The 26096-nt window shown below is 47.8% G+C and overlaps 3 protein-coding genes and 1 pseudogene across 3 annotated transcripts in view; 3 read left to right on the top strand and 1 right to left on the bottom strand.

Moving 5' to 3' along the window:
- Positions 1-10619, top strand: part of LOC134396487 (zinc finger protein 850-like) — a 637841-nt pseudogene extending 627222 nt beyond the window's left edge.
- The window catches only part of LOC134396268 (uncharacterized), an 853762-nt gene that overhangs the window by 118681 nt on the left and 708985 nt on the right, over positions 1-26096 (bottom strand). The window lies entirely within an intron of this gene.
- Positions 5023-26096, top strand: part of LOC134396301 (zinc finger protein 420-like) — a 207773-nt gene continuing 186699 nt past the window's right edge. The window contains exons 1-3 of the mRNA XM_063122740.1: positions 5023-5057; positions 5272-5398; positions 18198-18688. Coding sequence (XP_062978810.1) covers positions 18269-18688 — 420 coding nt within the window. The 5' untranslated portion in view covers positions 5023-5057; positions 5272-5398; positions 18198-18268. The remainder of the gene's footprint in view (positions 5058-5271; positions 5399-18197; positions 18689-26096) is intronic.
- Positions 5033-26096, top strand: part of LOC134396430 (zinc finger protein 239-like) — a 193426-nt gene continuing 172362 nt past the window's right edge. Inside the window, exon 1 of the mRNA XM_063122932.1 lies at positions 5033-5057. The gene's annotated coding sequence lies outside the window, so the exon portion shown is untranslated. The remainder of the gene's footprint in view (positions 5058-26096) is intronic.

The raw sequence follows: 26096 nt of genomic DNA, 5'->3' as shown, positions 1-26096 counted from the left end.
CCCAGGGGGTGGAGGAGAAAGAAAGGGGGTGGAAGGAGCCCCCCCCAGGGGAGGATCAGAGAAGGGAGGGAGCCAAGGGCAGTGGGGCAGGAGGTGGGTGGGGAGACAGAGCCAGAGCCCCCCCCGCCCACCATGGGACTGACCCACTTGGGGGCCCTCCAGGAGACCCCCGCCTTGCACCTCCTGCCCTCCCCATCATTAGGAGACCCTGGGAGGGAAGGCGGGAGAAATGCGGGGGAGGTCTGGGAGGGACACAAGAGGAAAAATCCGGGGTGGGAGAAGGAATATCCCATCTGGGGGCAGAAAGCAGTGATTGAGTTCCTTTGCTCACTGATTTTTTACCCCCCTACAAATGCAGGAAACGTGTGCATTTTGTTGTGGTTATGTGTGTGTTTTGTTGCCCGGGGGGGGGCGTATTTTGCACCAGTGGTTTTTGGGGGGGGGTTGCAACTGAGGAAAGGAAGCACTGAAGGTCTGCCTTAGTTGTATGTGTGTGTGTGTGTGTGAGAGAGAGAGAGAGTGAGTGTGAGTGTGAGGAGGAGGAGGAGGAGGAGGGGCAGAGCTAGCGAGAGAACTCTGGGTCGATTTCCCCCCCCTCCCTCCAACTTGGGCTGCGGAAGGAGAATCAGACATGGAGGGGAGCGAAATGATGATTGATTGGATTAAAAAGGGTGATCCTATGAAAAGGAGGACAGGGCTCCTGTATCTTTAACAGTTGCATAGAAAAGGGAATTTCAGCAGGGGTCATTTGTATGCATGTCACACCTGGTGAAATTCCATCACAACAGTTAAAGCTGCAGGAGCTATATTGCAGCTATACTGTGACCAGATTTAAAAGAGGGCAGCTTTAACTGTTGTGATGAAGAGGGAATTTCACCAGGTTCTCCACCTGCTGAAATTCCCTTTTCTATGCAACTGTTAAAGATACAGGAGCCCTGGCCTCCTTTTCATAGGGTCACACTAGGTTAAGGAGAGCGAGCGGGCTGGGTCCTAGAGAGGCCCGTGAAGAGCCCCACACTGGGGATTAAGACCCACACTTCCTCCTTCCCCCCCCCCCCCACCTTAGGAAAGCAGCCTGGGAGGTTTGCATGGTGTTTGCATCTGCAACCTCTTTTCCCCCTGCAGGGGAGCAGGTGGGTGCAAGATGCAAGGGGGTCCCAGGGAGTGGAGGAGAAGGAAAGGGGGTGGAAGGACCCCCCCCCCCCGGGCAGAAGCAGAGAAGGGAGGGAGCCAGGGGCAGGTTTGGGGTAGGGGGTGGGTGGGGAGAGAGACCCAGAGCCCTCCTGCACCCCAGGTGGCTGACTCACTTGGGGGGCCCTCCTGGAACCCCCCACTTTGCACCTCCTTCCCTCCCTCCCCATTATTAGGAGATCCTGGAAGGGAAGGCGGGAGAAAGGGGGGATCTGGGAGGGACAGAAGTGGAAAAATCCAGGGTGGGGGAAGGAATATCCCATCTGGGGGCAGAAAGCGATTATGGTGCCATTTCCCCATTGCATTTTGTTTTCTCTCCCTGTTTTAAACTACGCTGCTTTCAAGCTATTTGTTTTAGTATATCCCTCTTTGCTGTATTAAGTGAGCCCGATATACTCATATCCTGAGAGTCAGGAGAAATCACTCATATCCCGGTTTGGGGTTCAAGGGCTGGGAGCAGAGAAGGCTTAGAAGGGAGCCGTGGGATGCATTGGGAGAGAAACTGGTTCATTCAGTGTTTATTCACTGTTTCCTTGCTAATGTTTTAAAATCCACTTTCAAACAGATTGAGCTCTGTTGTTGTTTTAAAAATGTTTTTTTTAAAAAAAACATTTTATTAATTTATTCTATAATGCACAACCCACAGCCATACCTATTCTATAACCCCTCCCGTTCCCTCCCCACACTTTGAATACCCTTAAGACGGCTCTGGTTACACCTTCTCTCTATCTTTCCCATTGGGGCAGAGTCAGAACCTCATTTTCAAGTCAGAGCCTGATTCTTGTGGGACTGGGGTTGTGGGGTCCCATTGGAGACAGGTCCTGGGCATTAAGTTGGCCAAAGCTGTATCAAATTCATGCAGCGCCTCCATTGCTTCCAGTTCTGGGCTCCACAATTCAAGAAGGACGCAGACAAGCTGGAGGGAGTTCAGAGGAGGGCAACCAGGGTGATCAGAAGACTGGAAACAAAGCCCTATGAAGAGAGACTGAAAGAACTGGGCCTGTTTAGCCTGGAGAAGAGAAGACTGAGGGGAGACATGATAGCACTCTTCAAATACTTAAAAGGTTGTCCCACAGAGGAGGGCCAGGATCTCTTCTCAATCCTCCCAGAGTGCAGGATGCAGAATAATGGGCTCAAGTTAAAGGAAGCCAGATTCCAGCTGGACATAAGGAAAAACTTCCTGATTGTTAGAGCAGTACGACAATGGAATCCGTTACCTAGGCGAGTTCACATTACACCAGTCCTTTTACAACTTCATTGGCTGCCATTCCAGGTCCGGGCCCGATTCAAAGTGCTGGTATTGACATTTAAAGCCCTAAACGGTTTGGGGCCAGGTTATTTGAAGGAACGCCTCCTCCCATATGTACTTTAAGATCATCTACAGGGGCCCTTCTCTGTGAGCCCCTGCCAAAGGAAGTGAGGCAGGTGGCTACTAGGAGCAGGGCCTTCTCCACTGTGGCACCCCAACTGTGGAATGAGCTCCCCAGAGAAGTCCACCTGGCGCCTACACTGTACTCCTTTCGTTGCCAGCTGAAGACCTTTTCATTCTCTCAGTATTTTACCACTTAATTTTAACTTAAATTTAAATTTTACTGTTCTAACTCTGTATTTTAATCTTATATCAATTTTGCTGCGTGGTTTTATCCTGGTTGTGCTTTTTATACTGTATTTTGTAATTGTGCTTTTAACATGTTGGTTGTTTTATTATGGTTTTAATTTTTGTGAACTGCCCAGAGAGCTTCGGCTATTGGGTGGTATAAAAATGTAATAAATAAAATAAAAATAAATAAAAATAGTGAGGTTGTGGGCTCTCCCACACTAGAGGCCTTCAAAAGGCAGCTGGACAACCATCTGTCAAGGATGCTTTAGGGTGGATTCCTGCACTGAGCAGGGGGTTGGACTCGATGGCCTTGTAGGCCCCTTCCAACTCTGCTATTCTATGATTCTATGATTTCAATTCCTGCAGAACAGTCCTTGCCTGAAATTGGCAGCAAAGGAAGGAGATTTTTTGAGTCCTGGTAGGAGCAAAGAGGGAGAAGAGAGTCAAGATGGAAGAGCAGAACTTTGCTGGCCCTGAAGCAGGAAATGTCTCCTGCAACATCAAGGAAGAGGACAGTGTAGAACCCTGGGAAAGGAGAATGCTGGAGAATCAGCCTAGGAGCAACACCAGCTCAGACGTGGAGCGCCAGCTCTTCAGGGACTTCTGCTACCAGGAGGCCAAAGGACCCCGAGAGGTTTGCAGCCAACTCCACTACCTTTGCCGCCAGTGGCTCAAGCCAGAAAGGAACACAAAAGCTCAGATGCTGGACCTGGTGGTTCTGGAGCAGTTCCTGGCTGTCCTTCCGCCGGAGGTGGAGAGTTGGGTCAGAGAGTGTGGAGCGGAGACCAGTTCCCAGGCGGTGGCCCTGGCAGAAGGCTTCCTCCTGAGCCAGGCGGAGAACAAAGAGCAGGTGAGAGCATTTCATCCTGATGACTAACAGGGACTGTGTCCTTAATACTTCCCTCAACTTCTTTTTGCATGTCCTCTAAGGAAGGGATGCCCCAACTTCCAATGACCCCTCCTCCCCAATGTGTAGATCAAGCCCTGGTCGGAGGATAGTTAAACTAGCAGTGCGTAGTTAAACTATGCAGTTCCCTAAAACAAGATGTAGTGACGGCCAACAATTTGAATATTTTAAAACAGGTTAGAGAGAATCCTGGAGGAGAAGGCTATGAATGGCTACTAGTCCCGGAAACGTCTGGGATGTTCTGTCTTTCCTCCTGGCTGGGTTATGGAGGGTGTTGAAGCGCTTTGCATATGCCAGGGTTGAACGCTTAGCCCCAGAAAACACATCCTTATGTGCTCCCCTGTCACAGACACAGCACAGCAAGCTGTGTGGTTTGGACCATAGAACATCTTTAGAAGGAGCCCTGGAATACAAACCGATTGGGAAACGCTTCCCTTGGCCTTGATCTGACTCATTTCTCTCCTTCCCTCTCTGGGATCACCATTCCTGTTCCAGCTGCAGGGGAAGTTGGCCAAAGTATCCACAGATTTCCCAGAGGCAGAGAAGGCTCCACCGGGCATCACACAGAGGAAGCTGGATGGATGGATCTTGCAGGAGGGTGTCAGAGGACCCTCCTCACTGGGTAAGGATTAGTAGGACCTATTTCACCATGGTCTCCCTCCCTCAATTACAGCTGAGGTGCATGAACTGCTTTAATCATAGAATCATAGAATAGCAGAGTTGGAAGGGACCTACAAGGCCATCGAGTCCAACCCCCTGCTCAATACAGGAATCCACCCTAAAGCATCCTTGACAGATGGTTGTCCATCTGCCTCTTGAAGGCCTCCAGTGGGGAAGAGCCCACAACCTCCCTAGGTAACTGATTCCATTGTCGTACTGCTCTAACAGTCAGGAAGTTTTTCCTGATGTCCAGCTGGAATCTGGCTTCCTTTAACTTGAGCCCGTTATTCCGTGCCCTGCACTCTGGGCGGATCGAGAAGAGATCCTGGCCCTCCTCTGTGTGACAACCTTTGAAGTATTTGAAGAGTGCTATCATGTCTCCCCTCAATCTTCTCTTCTCCAGGCTAAACATGCCCAGTTCTAAGGTTCTTCTTGAGCCTGGTTTTGCAGGTGGAGAGAGACTCTTTTTCTCTAGGTACTCAAAAAAGACATGTCCTTTAGTAATGTGGACAAACAGTGATTCCTGTAAAACAATGAAAACGGAAATGCTTAAGAAAGTTAACTTCCCTTCCCTCCTTCTTTGCTTTCCTCACAGGAAGTGGAAAAATCTGTAGGGAAAGTGAACTGATTGTGGGAGATTCTTCTAGGCCTCCTTCGCTTCGTGGTGGAGTGGAAGTGGTTTCTGCGCAGCCTGGGCAGGTAAGGGACTCCTGTGGGCCTCCATCCCCTGCACATCTCTTTGGTCCTGGAAGAACCTGCCCCTTTAGCCTTTGCTCCTCTCCATGTTGGCTGCTAGGAAGGCCTTGAATGTCACTCATGAAACTGGCATTCAGAAGGAGGACCTCACCATCCTTGTCTTCAGGGATTGCAACTTTATGTGTAAGGAGAACCTCAATTCTTCTTCTGCTTACAGGGTCCGGTGACCTTTGAGGAGGTGGCCGTGCATTTCTCGGAGGAGGAGTGGGCTCTGCTGGACCCAGGCCAAAGGACTCTGCACAAGGAAGTCATGGAGGAGAATCGTGGGATCCTGGCCTCTCTGGGTAAGGAATGAGACCCCGCTGGGTAAGGCTCCCTCTTTGCCTTCCTGACAGATCCTAGAAGGTGGAAGTATGAGTTTGTGCTTGTGCCCTCGGAATTTAAGTTTTCAAGAGGTCCCATCCCTCTTGAACTCAGTTTTCCTTCATAATTTTTAGCTATGGGGTCTGACCCAAGCTTTCTCTGAAGTTTTTGTAATTGGGTTTCCTAATGTCCAATGTACATGCCAACTAAGCTTCCTGTTCAGAGCCCTCACTGTCATGGATTCGAAGATAACATGGTCACTTTTGTAAGGGAGACTGGACTTAGCCAACTGGCTTTCCACTGGATTTTGCACAGATCCCCGGAATAACGCACACGGCTCACAATAGTGAGGGTTAAGCAAACTAAAGTTTATTAGGAAGAGGCAAGCAAACAGGATTAGCAAATAAAACAACACGTGCAGATATATATTGAACCCCAAATCCAGCAAACTAAAAGACTATATACAGTATCATACTTCACCCAGCCAAGGTTTCTGCCAGCTCAGGACAAAAGCCCCATTTCAAAGAGGTCTTTTTTATAACCCCATTTCCACTCCATCTCCCCCCACCCTCCGGTCCTCCTTGGATGAGGTATTTCGCACTTCTCCTCAGATGTTAATTTTCTCCAAGGCCAGCCGGCCTGGGCCCCCAAGCGGTTCCAGGATGTACCCATCCGCCCACTTGCAGCTGGCGACTAGCTGGCGGCTTATCAATTCAGGCCTAAAATCATAACAATAAGACACTTTAACAACTCTTCCCCTTTTTTAAGAACAGCTATTCCATGTATGAATTAACCCCTTCCTTACAACTTTCTCCCAAAGTTTCTGCCACATTAACTTTATCCACACGTTCTTCCCCATTGGCTACGATTAAGTCCAGGACAGCAAATCCACCTTTTGCTTCTTTCACCTAACTGAGAGTTAGACTACCAGAAGACGCCAGAAGAGCTGAAATTCTCCATTACCACCATGTGAATGTTGGATCATGTTTTCCAGTAAAGCATCATCTATGTCTTCTGACTCCCTGGGTGGCCTGGACAATACTGTGACACCCATAACAGTCTTGTTTCTCACTACATCTTTACCTAATTGTTTTCGACATGCCCTCCTTCCTCAGAAGCATGGCCTTCCCAACAGGTATCTACATTCCTTACCAATACAATGGCTTCTGCTCCCTTTGAACAAGGTCTCCCTTTCAATGGCTCTTTTCCCATCCTGAGTCCTATCCCAGCAGGTCTCACTGATGCATATTGGAGTGTACCTGCCACGGTATATTTGGATTTCACATTCAACCTGTTTTCTCCCATCATCAATGGCTTGTTGTAGGACATCGGAGGCCATGTTTATTAAACTTACCCAATTTCTCTGCTCTCTTTACATAAGATTACTTTGCTCTACATCCAACCCCTTCCTTTCCTTTTACCTTTGTGTTCTTGTCCCCAATATAAGGCTCCGTAGTGAATCCTGGACTTTTGATATCCCCTCCTGAGCACTCTTACAGTCATAGAATTTTGGAGTTGGAAGGGACCACAAGGATCATTTAGTCTGACCAACTGCAGAGTGCAGGAAAATCCATTAAACCTCTCAATCAGGCGAGTGACAGTGAGCCATGAAACCAAACCAAATGACACCATGATCTGCGGCCGGCTGGACATCAGGAAAAACTTCCTGACTGTTAGAGCAGTACAACCATGGAAGCAGTTACCTAGGGAGGTTGTGGGCTCTCCTACACTAGAGGCCTTCAAGAGGCAGCTGGACAGCCATCTGTCCGGGATGCTTTAGGGTGGATTCTTGCATTGAGGAAGCCTTGAGCAAACTGAGGATAGGAGGCACTACTTCAGTGCCTCCTATCCTCAGTTGCAACCCCCCCCCCAAAACCACTGGTGCAAAATATGCCCCCCCCCCGGGCAACAAAACACACACATAACCACAACCAAATGCACACGTTTCCTGCATGGCCTTGTAGGTCCCTTCCAACTCTGCTATTCTATGATTCTATGTCTAGACGAAGCTTTGGCAATTCTGTTGTCATGAAGGGATAAAGTACCTGATCAAGTCCTGTAACCTCCACAAGGGAGGAGGATCGAATATGATGATCTGGCCCTGGAGAATAATGAATCCAGCGGGTTCCCTTTGCGTGCCAGGGGAGTTTCCTGCAGTGTCCTTCCAAGGCCTTGGGCTCTTGATATGATTGCTCTGAAACACACTTTGACAAATTGAAAGGCTTTGCTACCTTCACATTTTCCTTCGGAGCTGAGGGCAATGTCGTTTGATGGCTAAAATGCACCTGGAGGAAAACACTCCGAATACCTGACTAAACATTCACAGAACCCCATTGATGGACTGATTCTGTGGCAGTGATGGCTGCCAACCCATCTTACTTTGCTGCCATGATTGCATCTGCATAACGTTGAAGACGTTACAGATATTATCTTAATGTCCTCCATGGAGGACGCACCGGAGAGCAGACTATGGCATTTTCAGAAGCCTGCCCAGAACAGTTTGCTTTCGATTTTGAGGTACAACTAGATAGCAAGACAAAAATCATTTTGAAATGTAGGTCTGTTAAAGACAATAGTACAACCCAGCGAGATGGTCTAGGAGGATGCCATGACTGACGGTTTCCAAAGCCCCTGAGACATTGAAAAGAGCCATGAGGGTTGAATTCTTCTGTCCAGTTCCCAGTTATATAATCAGTTAGGACAAAATGGCAGATTTTTACATGCATTTTGTTTTTACAGTGTTTTATGTTCCTTTATTGCTTGAGATATTTTGTAAGAGCTATTCTATATAAATAAAAGTGCAGAATGCCATGCAAGTTGTCAGTTCGCTTGAACATCAGGGGATCTTTAATATGTTTGGAAGGATCTGCCTTTCCTTTTTTTATCCAGTTAATCCAATCAGCAAACTATTTGGTTTGATTTCAGGAAGATTTCTGTTTTTATTCTTGCAGGTGATCACAGGGAGAACAAGGAAAATGGCATAAACGAGAAAAGGCAAACTGAAACTGAAGAGAAGTGGGGAACCAAGTCTATTTCTTTGGAAGGGTCAGATGTCCGTAAAACTCCAATACTAGGAGAACCAAGTAATAGGAAGATTCACAATAGGAAGGCACAGAGGAAAAGCTCTCAGGATATAAAGACTCAGAAGATTCACCTTACCAAATGTCAACCATTTCACAGAGAAGAGAAAATATTTCAATACTTTCATAAAAGAATTCACTTTGAAGATAAGCCCTATAAATGCTCAGAGTGTGGAAAGAGCTTCAGTTCGAGCAGATATGTTAAGTCACATCAAAGGATTCACACAGGGGAGAAGCCCTACAAATGCTCAGAGTGTGGAAAGAGCTTTGCTCACAGCACGTCCCTTAAGCTACATCAAAGCAAACATACAGGGGAGAAGCCCTATGAATGCTCAGAGTGTGGAAAGAGCTTCAGTTCGAGCAGATATGTTAAGTCACATCAAAGGATTCACACAGGGGAGAAGCCCTATAAATGCTCAGAGTGCGGAAAGAGCTTCAGTCAGAGTGGCCAGCTTAGTGAACATCAAAGAAAACATACAGGGGAGAAGCCCTATGAATGCTCAGAGTACAGAAAGAGCTTCAGTTCGAGCAGCTATGTTAAGTCACATCAAAGAATTCACACAGGGGAGAAGCCCTACAAATGCTTAGAGTGCGGAAAGAGCTTCAGTTCGAGCAGCTATGTTAAGTCACATCAAAGAATTCACACAGGGGAGAAGCCCTACAAATGCTTAGAGTGTGGAAAGAGCTTCACTGTGAGGGCAGTACTTAAGACACATCAAAGAATTCACACAGGGGAGAAGCCCTATAAATGCTCAGAGTGTGGAAAGAGCTTCAGTTCGAGCAGCTATGTTAAGTCACATCAAAGGATTCACACAGGGGAGAAGCCCTACAAATGCTCAGAGTGTGGAAAGAGCTTTGCTCACAGCACGTCCCTTAAGCTACATCAAAGCAAACATACAGGGGAGAAGCCCTATGAATGCTCAGAGTGTGGAAAGAGCTTCAATGTGAGGGCAGTACTTAAGACACATCAAAGGATTCACACAGGGGAGAAGCCCTATAAATGCTCAGAGTGCGGAAAGAGCTTCAGTCAGAGTGGCCAGCTTAGTGAACATCAAAGAAAACATACAGGGGAGAAGCCCTATGAATGCTCAGAGTGTGGAAAGAGCTTCACTGTGAGGGCAGTACTTAAGACACATCAAAGAATTCTCACAGGGGAGAAGCCCTATAAATGCTCAGAGTGCGGAAAGAGCTTCAGTCAGAGTGGCCAGCTTAGTGAACATCAAAGAAAACATACAGGGGAGAAGCCCTATGAATGCTCAGAGTACGGAAAGAGCTTCAGTTTGAGCAGCTATGTTAAGTCACATCAAAGAATTCACACAGGGGAGAAGCCCTACAAATGCTCAGAGTGCGGAAAGAGCTTCAGTTCGAGCAGCTATGTTAAGTCACATCAAAGAATTCACACAGGGGAGAAGCCCTACAAATGCTCAGAGTGTGGAAAGAGCTTTGCTCACAGCACGTCCCTTAAACTACATCAAAGCAAACATACAGGGGAGAAGCCCTATGAATGCTCAGAGTGTGGAAAGAGCTTCACTGTGAGGGCAGTACTTAAGAGACATCAAAGAATTCACACAGGGGAGAAGCCCTATAAATGCTCAGAGTGCGGAAAGAGCTTCAGTCAGAGTGGCCAGCTTAGTGAACATCAAAGAAAACATACAGGGGAGAAGCCCTATGAATGCTCAGAGTGCAGAAAGAGCTTTGCTCAAAGCACAACCCTTAAGCAACATCAAAGAATTCACATAGGGGAGAAGCCCTACAAATGCTCAGAGTGCGAAAAGAGCTTTGCTCAAAGCACAACCCTTAAGCAACATCAAAGTATTCACACAAGGAAGAAGCTATAAAAGAGCCCAGAGTGCGGAAAGCAATTCAATCACAGATTGCCCCTTCCCTCTCTTGAAATGATCCATACAGGTGAGAAGATCTATGAATGCTTTGTATGTGGAAAGTGCTTTTGCCAGAGCACAGATTGTAATTTCCTTCAAAGAATTCAATCAGGATTAAAGCTCTTTTAGTGCTCTGAGTGTGGAGTCCAGAACATACTCTTCTCTTTGTTTTCTATCCATGTTGTGAGATGGGCAGTCTGAAGATTGGGGTGGGGGTGGGGGCAAGTAACCCATTATTATGGTCAGATCATTTTCTGGTGAGATTTGAACTCACTGCATTTCTTCCTTCTGTCAGGGATGGAGATCCCATTTGGATGGTCTGCCCCACTAGACTTGGAATCCAATGGAATGGAATCCAGAGGGCTGGTGAAGCAGCCGGGGCTCTAGCCTCTCTGTGGGACAGTGAAATGAGGAGAGCCATTGGTGTGATTGCCCCTGAGTGCCCTCTCCAGCCCTGTAGATCCTGCTCTGCTCCTTGGTATTCTGGGGAGCTGCGGTAGATGTAATAGGCTGGATGTTAGCTAGCGTGCAAATGGTGTAAGACACAAAGCGAAGATGACTGAACACACTCCAGAGCACGTAACGTGCCTATTAAGTGGCATTGTGGACAGCAAAGAAGGCTTATTTTGCAGCCTCTATTGTGTCCTTGAGTAGCAGTCCAGGGCAGCTCTTCTGTTTGGTCCGTGGGGTGTTAATACCCTTCCCAGCTAATGGGGCTCATTGCCTGGCAAAGACCCGCTGTGACCTTTTTGCTTCGCACTTTGAGGACAGAATCACTTGTCTCTGCAGCAGGCTGCACGCTGTTGTTAGCGCAGCTCCAGCCGAGGTGTCTGATGCCCCCAGCTGCCCAATTGCCAACTGCGCCCTTATCTGGACAGAGAAGCCCAGCTACAGTGATCCATGTGCTGACAACCTCTCGGTTGGATTATTGCAATGCATTATACGTGGGGCTGCCTTTGAAACTGGTCCAGAAAGTTCAGCTAGTCCAAAACAGGGCTGTAAGATCTTTAAAAGGGACTGGCCCATGAGACTGCATTATGAGCAGGGGGTTGGACTCGATGGCCTTATAGGCCCCTTCCAACTCTCCTATTCTATGATTCTAAGCCAGTACTTTTCCATCTGCACTGGCTGCCAGTCCAAGTCTAGGCCTGATTCAAAGTTCAAATATTTACATTCAAAGCCCTAAACGGCTTGCTGCCAGGTTACTTGAAGGAAGACCTCCTTCCATATGTATCTGCCTGGACCCTAAGATCATCCCTGGGGGTCCTTCTCTGTGAGCACCTGTCAAAGAAGTGAGAGAGGAAGCTACCAGGAGGAGGGCCTTTTCTGCAGTGGCACCCTGGCTGTGGAATGAGCTTCCCAGAGAGGTTCACTTGGCACCTATGTTGTACTCAGCTATTGGGCAGTACAGAAATTAAATAAATAAATAATACTCTTTCTGATATCAGGTGAAGACCTTTTTTGTATTTCCCCAGTACTTTAGCCTTTCAGCCTCCTAGTCTCTGAACATTTCTGTTTTAAAATTTTAAATCTCTGTACTGCTGTTTGGTTTTATTCTGCTTGTACTTTTATACTCTTAAATTGTGGTTGAGCCTCCTGTGGCGCAGAGCGGTAAAGCAGCAGTTTCTGCAGCTGAAACTCTCCCCACGGCCTGAGTTCGATCCCAGCGGAAGCTGGTTTCAGGCAGCCGGCTCGGGTCGACTCAGCCTTCCATCCTCCTGAGGTCGGTAAAATGAGTACACAGCTAGCTGGAGGAAAGGTAATAACGGCCGGGGAAGGCAATGGCAAACCACCCCGCTATAAGGCCTGCCAAGAAAAAGTCAGCAAAAACTGGCATACCTCCAAGAGTCAGTAATGACTCAGGGCTTGCACGAGAGAGAGAAATTGTGGTTAAAATCTTGTGCTGTAAATTGTATTTCATGGTTTAAATTTTTGTGAACCACCCAGAAGACTTTGGCTATTGGCGCTATATAAATGCAATAATAAATACACTGAAACTGAGTCCTGGCAAGATGGAAGCCTTGTGGGTGAGTGGTTCCAGTCTCCAGGAGACATAGAATCATAGAATAGCAGAGTTGGAAGGGGCCTACAAGGCTATCAAGTCCAACCCCCTGCTCAATGCAGGAATCCACCCTAAAGCATCCCTGACAGATGGTTGTCCAGCTGCCTCTTGAATGCCTCTAGTGTGGGAGAGCCCACAACCTCCCTATGTAACAGGTTCCATTGTCGTACTGCTCTAACAGCCAGGAAGTTTTTCCTGATGTCCAGCCGGAATCTGGCTTCCTTTAACTTGAGCCTGTTATTCCGTGTCCTGCACTCTGGGAGGATCGAGAAGAGATCCTGGCCCTCCTCTGTGTGAAACCTTATAAAGTATTTGAAGAGTGGTACAACTACTGCCCAATCACAAATCCCCCCTTCATAGGGAAGCAACTGTAGGCACTCTTGAAGGATACTGAATATCTAAACCCATTCCAGTCTGGGTTTTGATCTAGTTACGAGACTGAATCAGCCCTGCTCGACAGGGTAGTGCAACTGTGTTAAGTCTACTCCATCTCATGGCATTCTCCTGGATCGACCCTGTGAGATGGGCATCGGAGGCTCTGTGGTACAGTGGTTCCAGTCCTGTATATGGGGCCCGATTCCAGAGAGTTAACATGGGGTGTTTATTCCTTGGCCACTGAGCTATGGGGTTCTGCAGGCTACCATCTTGTTACCAATGTTGTTCAACCTCTATCTGAAGCCCCTGGGAGTGGTCATTAGGGGATTTGGAGCCACATGCCATCAGATGACAAGAAAAGGCTGAAGTGCTCAATTCTTACCATGGCTCAGTCTTCCCCCAGAAGCAGGAAGATAAGAATCTTCAATCATCAAAAAAAAAAAAAAAACCCTGCTGGTTTAAAAGACCAGTAGTTAAGGCTTTCTCACCTTCATCCAAACTCCACAAAGCCAGGAAATTGGATGCTAAAAATGATGCCTTATCTAACATGCCCCGTGGCTGATTTTGTGCTTTGTCACAAATTATGCTTGCTTACAACTTACCCTCTGCCTGCCCCTATAGTTCCCCACAAGGCCAGGTAAGGTCAGCGAATTAAACCCAGGGGTCAAGTTCAGCTGAGAGCGGTTGCTGTAGAACGTGGACCTGCCAGGGGGTGGTGAAGCTGGGTTTCAGGCAGAGCCGGGCAGCTCTATGGCCTGTTAGTCCCTCCGTTTGGGAGCCTGCAGGAGCACCTGCCTCATGAAGCAACTGGACAATTGAAAACGGTAATTATGATCTGCCACTTTGTTTGTTTTTAGTAGTTTTGAGGTCCAGATCTCTTCAGAAGGGGGAATAGTGTTATGTGGCTGGGGTCAGTCTAAATGTTCTCCAGGGACACCTTACTCAGTGCCTATGATAACAAGGAGATTGAGCATTTCCCTCAACTCTAACTCTTGGAGTTACTAGGCTGGTTGAAAATATATTTTAAAACATAAGCAGGAAACCCGTGGATAACCCTTTTAACTCGTGAAACCAAAGAAAACATGCCACACAAGAAGTCTTAAGTGTCTATAAAGAAAATGAAAAATCAGATACAGAAGTGGAGAAAATACAAGTGTTCACTACAGAATACACTACAGTTTAACTGTTGCTTTGGGTACCCAATATGGTACAGGTAAACACAACACATTTCCACTCAATCCCCTCCCCTGAGGCAGACATTTTTCTCCCGGTCTTAAAATACTAGAACCCAATGGGGTCAACCCATGAAGCTGATCGGAGGGAGGTTCAGGAGAGATCAAAATCAGGACTTCTTCACGCAGCACAGAGTTAAACTATGGAACTCATTACCACAAGATGTAATGATGGCCACCAATTTGGATGGCTTTGAAAGGGGGTTGGACAGATTCTTGGAGGAGAAGGCTTTCAAAGGTCCTGATGGCTATGTGCTACCCGCTTGGCCCGCTGCTGTTTTCTCTATACATGCTGCCCTTGGGTAAACTTATTCAATCTCATGGCCTCCAATATCACCTGTATGCCGATGACACACAACTATACCTCTCATCTCCGGAACTTTCTCCTGATGTTCACGATCGTATCTCGGCATGTCTTTCAGATATCTCAGCTTGGCTGCTTCATCGTCGCTTGAAGCTTAACATGGCAAAAACTGAACTGCTTGTTTTCCCTCCTAAACCTTCTCCTCACCTCTCATTCTCTCTTACTGTCAACGATGTCACGCTTACTCCGGTCAAGGAAACTCGTAGCCTTGGCTTTATATTTGACTCCTCGCTCTCCTTTATTCCTCATATCGAGGCAGTAGCTAAATCTTGTCGTTTCTTCCTGTATAATATTGCCAGGATTCGACCATTTTTGTCTGTCTCTTCTGCCAAGACTCTCGTTCACGCACTGGTTATCTCTCGGTTGGACTACTGCAACCTCCTCCTCTCTGACCTCCCCTCGTCTCACATCAGTCCGCTGGTCTCTGTCCACCACTCTGCCGCTAAGATTATCTTCCTGGCCCGCCGCTCTGACCATGTCACTCCGCTTCTGAAATCTCTTCATTGGCTCCCAATTCATTCCAGAATCCAATATAAACTTCTCCTGTTGACCTTCAAAGCTCTTCACGGTCTAGCTCCTGCCTATCTCTCCTCTCTCATCTCACACTATTGCCCCGCTCGTGCTCTTCGCTCCTCTGATGCCATGCTTCTTGCCTGCCCAAGGGTCTCTACTTCCCTTGCTCGGCTTCGTCCATTTTCCTCTGCTGCCCCTCATGCCTGGAATGCTCTTCCAGAACACCTGAGAACTACCAACTCAATCACAGCTTTTAAAACACAGCTAAAAACTTTTCTTTTCCCTATAGCTTTTAAACTTTGAGTTTGTTCTGACTCTATACTGTTAGCTTCACCCTTCCCGGTGCCTGTTTACACTTCCCTGTGCCTGTTTGCATTCTCCTTCCCTTCTTATTGTTTACTACAACTTTATTAGATTGTAAGCCTATGCGGCAGGGTCTTGCTATTTACTGTGTTATCTGTACAGCACCATGTACATTGATGGTGCTATATAAATAAATAATAATAATAATAATAATAATACCTCTAGTATCAGCGGCAGTAAGCTTGCATACACCAGTTGCTGGGGAACATGGGCCGGAGGGTGATGTGGCTTGTGGGTTGACAGCTTGTGTGAATGGAATGCTGGACTAGAGGGACCCTTGGTCTGATTTATAACAGCTCTTAGGATGTTCTCATGTGTACACAAATGGGAGATGCGTTACTGCTTGCTTTGACAGTGATAATACTGCCTTGCACATGTGCGGGGGTCAGTTGAGATCAGACGTCTGAAGTTATGGGTTGTATTTCAAGAAGTGTCTGAGGTAGGGAGTCAGAGTAAGGAAGGAGGAGTTAAGGGTTGGGGTTCATGCCAAGGAACTGGTCCCCCTCTATTCAGCCCTGGTGAGGCTCATCTCGAGTATTGCGTCCAGTTCTGGGCTCCACATTTCAAGATGGAGGCAGGCAGAGGCTGTACATTGCTGCTGACATCCCATAATATCCGCTGCACGTGGCAGGCTGCCTTCTGCGCCCAAAGGGAAACCAATGGTGCCAAGAGCCGCCCTGCACCCCGCGAAGCCCCGGGATAAAAGGCCCCCCAGGTCCGCGCCTCTGCCAGGAGCCCCCGGAGGAGCCTCTGCGGCTCTCTACTGTTGCCTCCATCTAAGGGTTAAAAAGAACGAGTGTGCTGGGTCCTAGAGAGGCCCGTGAAGAGCCCAGGCTGATTGAATGCACTCACTTCCTCCTCCTCCCCCACCTTGGGAAAGCAGCCTGTGAGGTTTGCATGCAGTTTGCAACCTCAGCCTATTTTCCCCTGCAGAGGAGTGCAACATGCAAGGGGGTCCCAGGGGTGTAGAGAGGAAAGGGGGTGGAAAGAGACCCCCCAGGGCAGGAGCAGAGAAGGGAGGGAGCCAGGGGCAGGAAGGCAGGTTTAGGGCAGGGGGTGGGGAGAGAGAGCCAAAGCCCCCCTGCCCCCCCCCCCGGGACTGACCCACCTGGGGCCCCTCCAGGAGACTCCCTGACTTGCACCTCCTGCGCTCCCCATCGTTAGGAGATCCTGGAAGGGAAGGCAGGAGAAAAGGGGGGGGGGCTGGGAGGGATATAACTACTCTTTGAGTCCGATTTTGTAGCCAACTGTGAATCCACCTAATAGTTGTTCCATCTAGCCCACTTTTAGCTAGTTTGTGAATCAGGATATCATGGCGCACTTCGTCGAAAGGTTAGCTGAAGTCAAGATATATGACGTCCACAGCATTCCCACAGTCCACAAGGGAGGTTACTAGATCAAAAAATGAGATCAAATTAGTCTGGCAGGATTTGTTCCTGACGAATCCATGTTGGCTTCTAGTAATCACTGCATTGATTTCAAGGTGTTTACAGATTGACTTCTTTAGAATCTGCTCCAGAATTTTCCCAGGGATGGATGTCAGACTGACTGGTCTGTAGTTCTCAGGTTCCTCCTTTTTTGCCCTGTTTGAAGAAGGGACAACGTTAGCCCTCCTCCAGTCGTCAGATAAAACCATACATAGAACAATAAACGTACAAACCAATGGTGCAAAGAGAGACCTGGGTCCCGCGAAGCCCCCAGGAGCAGGCGGGGCGGCGATGCTGCTGCGGGGATAAAAGCCCCCCACTGGAAAAGCCCCCCCCCCCAGGTCCTCGCCTCTGCGGCTCTCTAGTGTTTGAGTCCATCTAAGGGTTAAAGAGGGGGCTGGGTCCTGGAGCAAAGGATGGATGAGGCCCCTCCCTTCCCGCTCCACAGCCCCCCCCCCCATGGCAAAGGAGCCTGGGATCTCCCCCTGTCCCAGCGTGCCTCGTGGGTCCCACCTGCAGCCTCTTTTCCCCTGCAGAGGAGCAGGTGAGGGCAAAAGGCAAGGGGGGTCCCAGGTGAAGGGGAGGGGTGGAAAGAGCAGAGAAGGGAGGGAGCCAAGGGCAGGTTTGGAGCAGGGGGTGGGTGAGTGGGGAGAGAGACAGAGCCCCGTGCCCCCCAGGTGGCTGATCCACGTGGGGTCCCTGGAGAAGACCCCTGCCTTGCACCTCCTGCCCTCCCCTTCATTAGGGGATCCTGGAAGGGAAGGCTGGAGAAAGGGGGGGTCTGGGAGGGACAGAAGCAGAAAGATCCTGGTTGGGGGGGGGCAGGAATATCCCAATTGTGGGCAAAAGGCTTTTAGGGTGTCATGTTTGCATTGCATTTTCTTTTGTTTCCCCTCCCTGTTTTAAACAGGGTGAATAAGTTCCATGGGGCATTCCCCCCCCCTTTAATTTAGTCTCATTGCCTTCAAAATAAACCTTGGGAGCTTTAATTAGGACCCGCTAAAAGAAAAGACAGAATTTGCCCCCCAGGGAAACTAGGCTGATTTCACCATATTTGTTTTAGTACTTTGCTCTTTGATGTATTAAGTGAGCCTGTTGTCCACATGCTAAGCGGCAGGAGAAATCATGGTTACTCAGGTCCCTTTTTGGGGTTCAAGTGCTGGAACAGAGTGGGCTTAGAAGGAGGCCATGGAATGGATTGGGAGAGAAACTCTGGTTCATCAGCAGACCTGTTTATTCACTGTTTTCTTGATCAAGTTTTAAATACACTTTCAAACATAATGAGCTCTTGAATAGCTTTAAGTCACCTCTGGTTACACCCCCTCTCTCTCTCCCACTGGGGCAGAGTCAGAACCTCATTTTCAACTGGGAGCCTGGTTCCTGTGGGACCAGAGTTGTGGGGACGCATCGGAGACAGGTCCTGGATATTAAGTTGGCCAGAGCTGTATCTAATCCATGCAGCGCCTCCATTTTCATTCCTACAGGACAGTTCTTGCCTCAAGAGAGAAATTGGCAGCCAAGGAAGGAGACCTTTTGAGTCCTGGTGGGAGCAGAGATGGAGAAGAGAATCAAGATGGAAGAGCAGAACTTTGCTGGCCATGAAGCAGGAAATGTCTCCTGCAACATCAAGGAAGAGGACAGTGCAGAACCCTGGGGAAAAAGAGTGCAGGAGAAACAGCCTGGGAGCAACACCAGCTCAGAAGTGGAGCGCCAGCACTTCAGGGACTTCTGCTACCAGGAGGCCAAAGGACCCCGAGAGGTTTGCAGCCGACTTCACCACCTTTGCCGCCAGTGGCTGGAGCCAGAAAGGAACACGAAAGCTGAGATGCTGGACCTGGTGGTCCTGGAGCAGTTCCTGGCTGTCCTGCCCCCGGAGATGGTGAGCTGGGTCAGAGAATGTGGAGCGGAGACCAGCTCCCAGGCGGTGGCCCTGGCAGAAGGCTTCCTCCTGAGCCAGGCAGAGGACAAAGAGCAGGTGAGAGCACTTCTCTCAGCTTGTTTTTGCATGTCCTCTAAGGAAGGGATGCTCCAATTTTCAATGCCCCCCTTAGTATAGTTGTTCTTAATGTGTAGAACAGGCCCGCCTCGGAGGATAATTAACATTTGCTGGGGAAAATGGGTGCTGTTTCACTCATGTCCTGCTTGTGAGTTTGTGGTCAACAGCTGATGGGCCACTGTGGGGAGAGAATGCTGGACTAGATGGACCCTTGTTCTAATCCAGAACGGCTCTTCTTAGGTTCTTAGAATCACCGGAGAAATGAATGGGTTAGTGAAATTCTGGGGAAGGAGGGGATAGCACCCGTGGACACGAAACTGCTGTGATGTCAGGGAATGTCTGGGAGGTTCTGTCTTCCCTCCTGGCTGGATTTTGGAGGGTGTTCAAGCACTTTGCTTATGCCAGGATTGAACTCTCAGCCCCAAATCACACATCCCTATGTGCTCCCCTGTTAGAGATACAGCATAGTGATCTGTGTGATTTGGATGATAGATCAACTTTAGAAGGAGCCCTGAAATGCAAACTGATTTGGAAATGCTGCCCTTGGCCTTGACCTGACCCATTTCTCTCCTTCCCTCTCTGCGATCCCCCTTCCAGTTCCAGCTGCAGGGGAAGTTGGCCAGTTCACCCACAGATTTCTGTGAAGAAGAGAAGGCTCCACCGGACAGGTGGATCTTGCAGGGGGGTGATGGAGGACCCTCCTCACTGGGTAAGGATTAGTAGGTCCTATTTCACCAGCGCCTCCCCCCTTCAATCACGCCTGAGGTACATGAACTGCTTTAATGTTCCACTTGAGCCTGATTTTGCAGGTGGAGAGAGACTCTTTTTCTCTATGTACTCAAAAAAGACATGTTCTTTAGTAATGAGGACAAACATATATTCCAGTACACCAGTGAAAACGGAAATGCTTAAGAATGTCAACTTACCTTCCCATATTCTTTGCCTTCCTCACAGGGAGTGGAAAAACCCTCAGAGAGAGTGAACTGATCCTGGGGGGCCCTTCTAGGCCTCCTGTGCTTTGTAGTGGAGTGGAAGCGGTTTCTGCACAGCCTGGGCAGGTAGGGGAGTCCTGGGTGCCTCTGTCCTCTGCACGTCTCTTTGTTCTTGGTAGAACCTGCCACTTTCCCCTTGCCCTCTCCAAGATGGTGGCTAGGAAGGCCTTGAATGTCACTCATGAAGCTCTGGCATTCAGAAGGAGGACCTCGCTATCCTTGGCTTCATGGATTGCAACATTATGTGTAAGGAGAACCTCAATTCTTCTTTTGCTTTCAGGGTCCAGTGACTTTTGAGGAGGTGTCCGTGCATTTCTCGGAGGAGGAGTGGGCTCTGCTGGATCCCGGCCAGAGGACTCTGCACAAAGAAGTCATGGAGGAGAATCGTGGGATCCTGGCCTCTCTGGGTAAGGAATGGGATTCCTCTGGATAAGGCTCCCTCTTTGCCTTCTTGAAAGATCCTAGAAGGTGGAATTTCAGCTCTTCCTTCTTTATGTTGTTTTGCCATCCTCATTGAGTAGCTGAACAACTATTTCTTTCCTCTGTCTTTTACTCTGCACATACCTGGAGAAAGCTCTTCTGTTGCTTTTAGCATCCTTCCTTAACCTCAGCCCATTCTCACCTTTAGCCTTCATGATGCCATTCCGTCACTTCTTTGCTGCCTGTCTGTGCTCCTCTTTTATAGCCTGGCCTTCCTTCCACTTCATATATGTGCCCTTTTTTTCTTTTCAATTTTTCTCTAAGCTTTTTATAAAGCCACAGTGGCTTCTTCTATTTTTTTCTACCTTTTTTCCTTGTTCGAATTGTTTGTAATTTGGGCTTTTAAAATTTCCTTTTTTAAAAAACTCCCACCCATCTTGGACTCCTTTTCTCATTGGATTCATAGGTCCTTACTTCCCATAGTTCTGAGTTCATTAAAATCAACTTTCCTAAAATCCAGCGTATGGCTACACTCAGCTTTTGCTTCCTTTAAAATCAAGAACTCAAGTATGATGTGGTCAAGAGTTCCCATAACTGCCACTTTATCCACTAAGTCATCCCTGTTGGTCAATATCAAGTCAAGGATTGCCGATCCTCTAGTTCCTTCCTCCACTTTCCATAGGAGAAAGCCACACATGTCAGGAGTTTCTTTGAGGGTCCACTTTTGGCAGAACTTGTCTCCCAACAGATATAGGGGGAATTGAAGTCCCCCATTACTACAACATCACACTTCCTTGAAACACGGGCAATTTGCTTTTCAAAGGTTTCGCCCTCGTCTTCTCCTTGATTGGGTGGCCGGTAGTAGACTCCGACTATCATGATCCTTTTATTCCTTGCCCCATTTCTTTTAATCCAGATGCTCTCCATGGGGCTCCCAGGCTCATCCTCCTGAATTTCTGTCCTGGGATAACTATTTTTAACATATAGTGCAACTCTGCCTCCCTTTCTATTCCTTCTATTCTTTTTTAACAAGTTATATCCTTTAGTTGCTGTATTGCAGTCATGGGAGTCATCCCACCAAGTTTCAGTTACACTATCAAGTTGTATTTGCCTTATCATAGAATCATAGAATAGCAGAGTTGGAAGGGGCCTACAAGGCCATCGAGTCCAACCCCCTGCTCAGTGCAGGAATCCACCCTATAGTATCCCTGACAGATGGTTGTCGAGCTGCCTCTTGAAGGCCTCTAGTGTGGGAGAGCCCACAACCTCCCTAGGTAACTGATTCCATTGTCGTACTGCTCTAACAGTCAGGAAGTCTTTCCTGATGTCCGGCTGGAATCTGGCTTCCTTTAACTTGAAACCATTATTCCATGTCCTGCACTCTGGGAGGATCGAGAAGAGATCCTGGCCCTCCTCTGTGACAACCTTTTAAGTATTTGAAGAGTGCGATCATGTCTCCCCTCACCCTTCTCTTCTCCAGGCTAAACATGCCCAGTTCTTTCAGTCTCTCTTCATAGGGCTTTGTTTCCAGACCCCTGATCATCCTGGTTGCCCTCCTCTGAACACGCTCCAGCTTGACTGCGTCCTTCTTGTATTGTGGAGCCCAGAACTGGACGCAATACTCTAGATGAGGCCTAACCAGGGCCGAATAGAGAGGAACCAGTACCTCATGGGATTTGGAAGCTATACTTCTATTAATGCAGCCCAAAATAGCATTTGCCTTTCTTGCAGCCATATCGCACTGTTGGCTCATATTCAGCTTGTGATCTACAACAATTCCAGAATTCTTCTCGTTTGTAGTATTGCTGATCCAAGTATCCCCCATCTTCTAACTGTGCCTTTGGTTTCTATTTCCTAGATGTATTAAGAGTTCCAGTTTCTTCTATTTGTTTCCCATACTCTGGGCATTAGTACATAGCCATCCAAAACCATAGGCTTTGTAGTCTGGTTTCGTTCCTACATGATTGTGAAGGCTGTTTTGGGTGCTATTAGAGCTGTCCTCTGTGTTATAGTGCAGGAGGCTTCATCCATTTCCCCCTCCCACGTTAACGTCTCCCTCCCCTGTAGGATTCAGTTTAAAGCCCTCCTGATGACGTTCTTCATTCTGTGGCCAAACGCATCCTTCCCGGTCCTTGTGAGGGGCAACCCGTCCCTTGCCATCAGTCTGTCTTCCAGGAAGCACAGCCTTTGGTCCCAGAATGCAAATCTCTCACATCGGCACCACCTTCAAGGCCAGTCGTTCATCCAGAGTATTTTCCTTTTCTTTTCCTTTTCTAAAAACTGGAAGGATGAATGAGAAAACTATCTTGGCCCCCAAATCCTTCCCTTCCCAAGGCTTCATAGTCTGATTTGATTTCTTCCTAGCTCTGCTTGACACTATCATTTGTTCCCACATGGATGAGAAGAAAGGGGTCCCTGTCCGTGGGCTTTTTGAGCATTGGCAACCCTTTGGTCACATCTCTAAGCCAGGCGACAGCATCCCTGGCGAGTCCATGGGAGCGTTTGTGCCCCACTGGGACTTCAGTCCCACGCAGCAGGGAGTCTCACACTACAACCACCCTTCTCTTCTTGGCAACCAGTGAAGAGATTTTAAATCTGGTGTTAAAATGACAAAATGAAAAACTTCATTTTGAAATATAGTTCTGTAAAAAACAATAGCACAACCCAGCAAGATGGTCTGGGAGGATGACATGACTGAGGATCTCCGAAGCAACTGGGACATTGAAAAGAACCATTAGCGTTGACCCCGGACTTACCAGTTCCTATTTAAATAATTAGCTCGGAAAAAATGGCAGATTTTAAGTGCCTTTTGGATTTACAGTATTTTATGTTCATTTATTGTTCAAGCTACTTTGTAAGGGTTATGACATATTATCAATGAAAGTACTGTACATCACTGGAGTTGTCAATTCGATTGAACATCAGGGGATATTTAATGTGTTTGGGAGGATCTGCCTCTCCAACCAAACATTTTTTTTATCCAGTTAATCAAATCAGCAAAGCATTTGTTTTCTCCTAATTTCGAGAAGATTTCTCTTCTTCTTTTTCTTTCAGGTGATCGCACAGAGAGCAAGGAAAATGGCATACGCCAGAGAAGGAAAACGGAAACTGAAGAGAAGTGGGGAATCAAATCCATTTCTTTGGAAGGGTCAGACGTCCCTGAAATTCCAATACTAGAAGAACCAAGTATTTTGAACTTTCTCAATAGGAAGACACAGAGGAAAAGCTCTCAGGATATAAAGACTGAGGAGATTCACCTTACCAAATGTCAACCATTTCACACAGAAGAGAAAAGATTTCAGTACTTGCAAAAAATGATTCACTCCGGAGATAAGCCCTACAAATGCCTGGAGTGCGGAAAGAGCTTTGATCACAGCAGCCACCTTAAGCGACATCAACGAATTCATACAGGGGAAAAGCCCTATGAATGCCTGGAGTGCGGAAAGAGATTCGGTCACAGCACTCACCTTAATGGCCATCAAAGAATTCATACAGGGGAGAAGCCCTATGAATGCCTGGAGTGCGGAAAGAGCTTCAGTCATAGCAGCCACCTTAATGACCATCAAAGAATTCATACAGGGGAGAAGCCCTATGAATGCTTGGTGTGCGGAAAGACTTTTACTCGCAGCACGAACCTTAAGCGACATCAACTGATTCATACAGGGGAAAAGCCCTACAAATGCCTAGAGTGCGGAAAGAGCTTCAATCAGAGATGCTACCTTAGGTATCATCAAAGCACTCACACAGGGGAGAAGTCGTTTGAGTGCTCAGAGTGTGGAAAGAGCTTCAGTCAGAGTGGCCACCTTAATTAACATCAAAGAATGCATACAAGCGAGAAGCCATGAAAGTGCTCAGAGTTTGGAAAGCAGTTCAATCACAGATTGCCCCTTCCCTCTTGTGAAATGATCCATTCAGGTGAGAAGCGCTATGAATGCTTTGTATGTGGAAAGCGATTTCGCCGGAGCACAGACTGTAACTTGCTCCAAAGAATTCAGTCAGGAGAAAAGCTCTCTCAGTGCTCTGAGTGTGGAGTCCAGGACATTCTTCTTCCTTTTGTTTTCGATCCATGTTTTGAGATGGGCAGTCTGAAGATTGGGGTGGGGGTGGGGGTGGGGGGAAGTAACCCATTGTTAAGGTCAGATTATTTTATTTCCTGGTGAGATTTGAACTCACTGCATTTCTTTACTCTGTCAGGGGTGGACATCCCATTCAGATGGTCCGTCCTACTTGACTGTTGGAATCCAATGGATTTCTGAATGCTCTTGGAGATTTTCCAGTGGAGAGAGCTGGTGATGTAGCTGAGGCTCTCGGCTCTCTGTGGGACAGTGAGATGGGGGTGGGTGGGCCCTGAGTCTCCTTTCAAACCCTGTAGAGCCTTTTCTGCTCCTTGGTATTCTGGGGAGCTGCGGTCGGTGAAATAGCCTGGACATCAGCTAGAGCGCAAATTATGTAAGTGTCCAAGCAAAGATGACCGAGGACGCTCTAGAGCTGATTGTCAATGTGGGCAGCAAAGAACCCTTGAGTAGCCATCCAGTGGAGCTCTTCCGTGTGGCCCGCTGGGTGTTAACATCCTCCCCCGTCAATGGGCCCAGTCAATGACCCACTGCAAACTTTATGCTTTGAGGACAGAATCCCTTGTCTCCACAGCAAGCATGACACTGTTGTTAGCGCAGCTCCAGTCGAGGGGTCTGATGCCCCCATCTGCCCGATTGCCAACTGCGCCCTTATCTGGACAGAGACAGCCCAGCTACAGTGATCCATGCGCTGACAACCTCTCGGTTGGATTACTGCAATGCTTTATATGTGGGGCTGCCTTTGAAAATGGTCCAGAAACTTCAGCCAGTCCATGACAGGGCTGCAAGATCATTAATGGAGCCTGGCCCATGGGACTACATTATGCCAGGACTTTTCCAGCTGCACTGGCTGCCAGTCCAGGTCTGGGCCCGACTCAAAGTGCTAGTATTAACATTCAAAGCCCTAAAATTCTTGGTGCCAGGTTATTGAAGGAATGCCTCCTCCCATGTGTACCTGCCTGGACCCATGAGCCTCTGTCAAAGATGAGGCAGCTGGCTATCATGTGGAGAGCCTTTTCTGTGGTGGCACCCTGGCTGTGGAATGAGCTCCTCAGAGGTTCGCCTGGCACCTACGTTATACTCCTTCCAATGCTAGGTGATGACCCTTTTTATTTTCCCAGTACTTCAGCATTTTAGCCTCCTAGTCTTTTATCTCTTCTGTTTAAAATCTGTATTATAAAACTCTTCATTGATGCCTGGTTTTATTATGGTTGTACTTTTATATCATGGTTTAAGCTTCCTTATTTTATGCTGTACCTTGTGGTTTAAGTCTTGTGAATTACCCAGAGACCTTAGTCTATTGGGCGACATACAGATTAAACAATTAAATAAACAAATATTTGGAGATGCCAGGTATTGGAACCCATGATTTTGCTCATGCAAATTACCCAAAACCCTGTACATCATTCGAGATGCCAATTCTATTGATCATCCAAAGGCTATGTAATATATTTGGAAGAAGCGACCTCTCCACAATATATTTTCTACCCTGTTAGTCATTTGATTCCCAAAGGATTCGTTCCTCCCCGATCAGGTTTCTCTTTTAATTAATTCTGGGCTCCACAATTCAAGAAGGATGCAAACAAGCTGGAGTGTGTTCAGAGGAGGGCAACCAGGATGATCAGGGGTCTGGAAACAAAGCCCTATGAAGAGAGACTGAAAGAACTGGGCATGTTTAGCCTGGAGAAGAGAAGATGGAGGGGAGACATGATAGCACTCTTCAAATACTTAAAAGGTTGTCACACAGGAGGGCCAGGATCTCTTCTCGATCCTCCCAGAGTGCAGGACACAGAATAACAGGCTCAAGTTAAAGGAAGCCAGATTCCAGCTGGACATCAGGAAAAACTTCCTGACTGTTAGAGCAGTACGACAATGGAATCAGTTACCTAGGGAGGTTGTGGG

This window comes from Elgaria multicarinata, chromosome 3, assembly GCF_023053635.1.
Source record: "Elgaria multicarinata webbii isolate HBS135686 ecotype San Diego chromosome 3, rElgMul1.1.pri, whole genome shotgun sequence".
NCBI lineage: Eukaryota > Metazoa > Chordata > Lepidosauria > Squamata > Anguidae > Elgaria > Elgaria multicarinata.
This window is presented reverse-complemented; position numbering and strand designations above follow the sequence as displayed.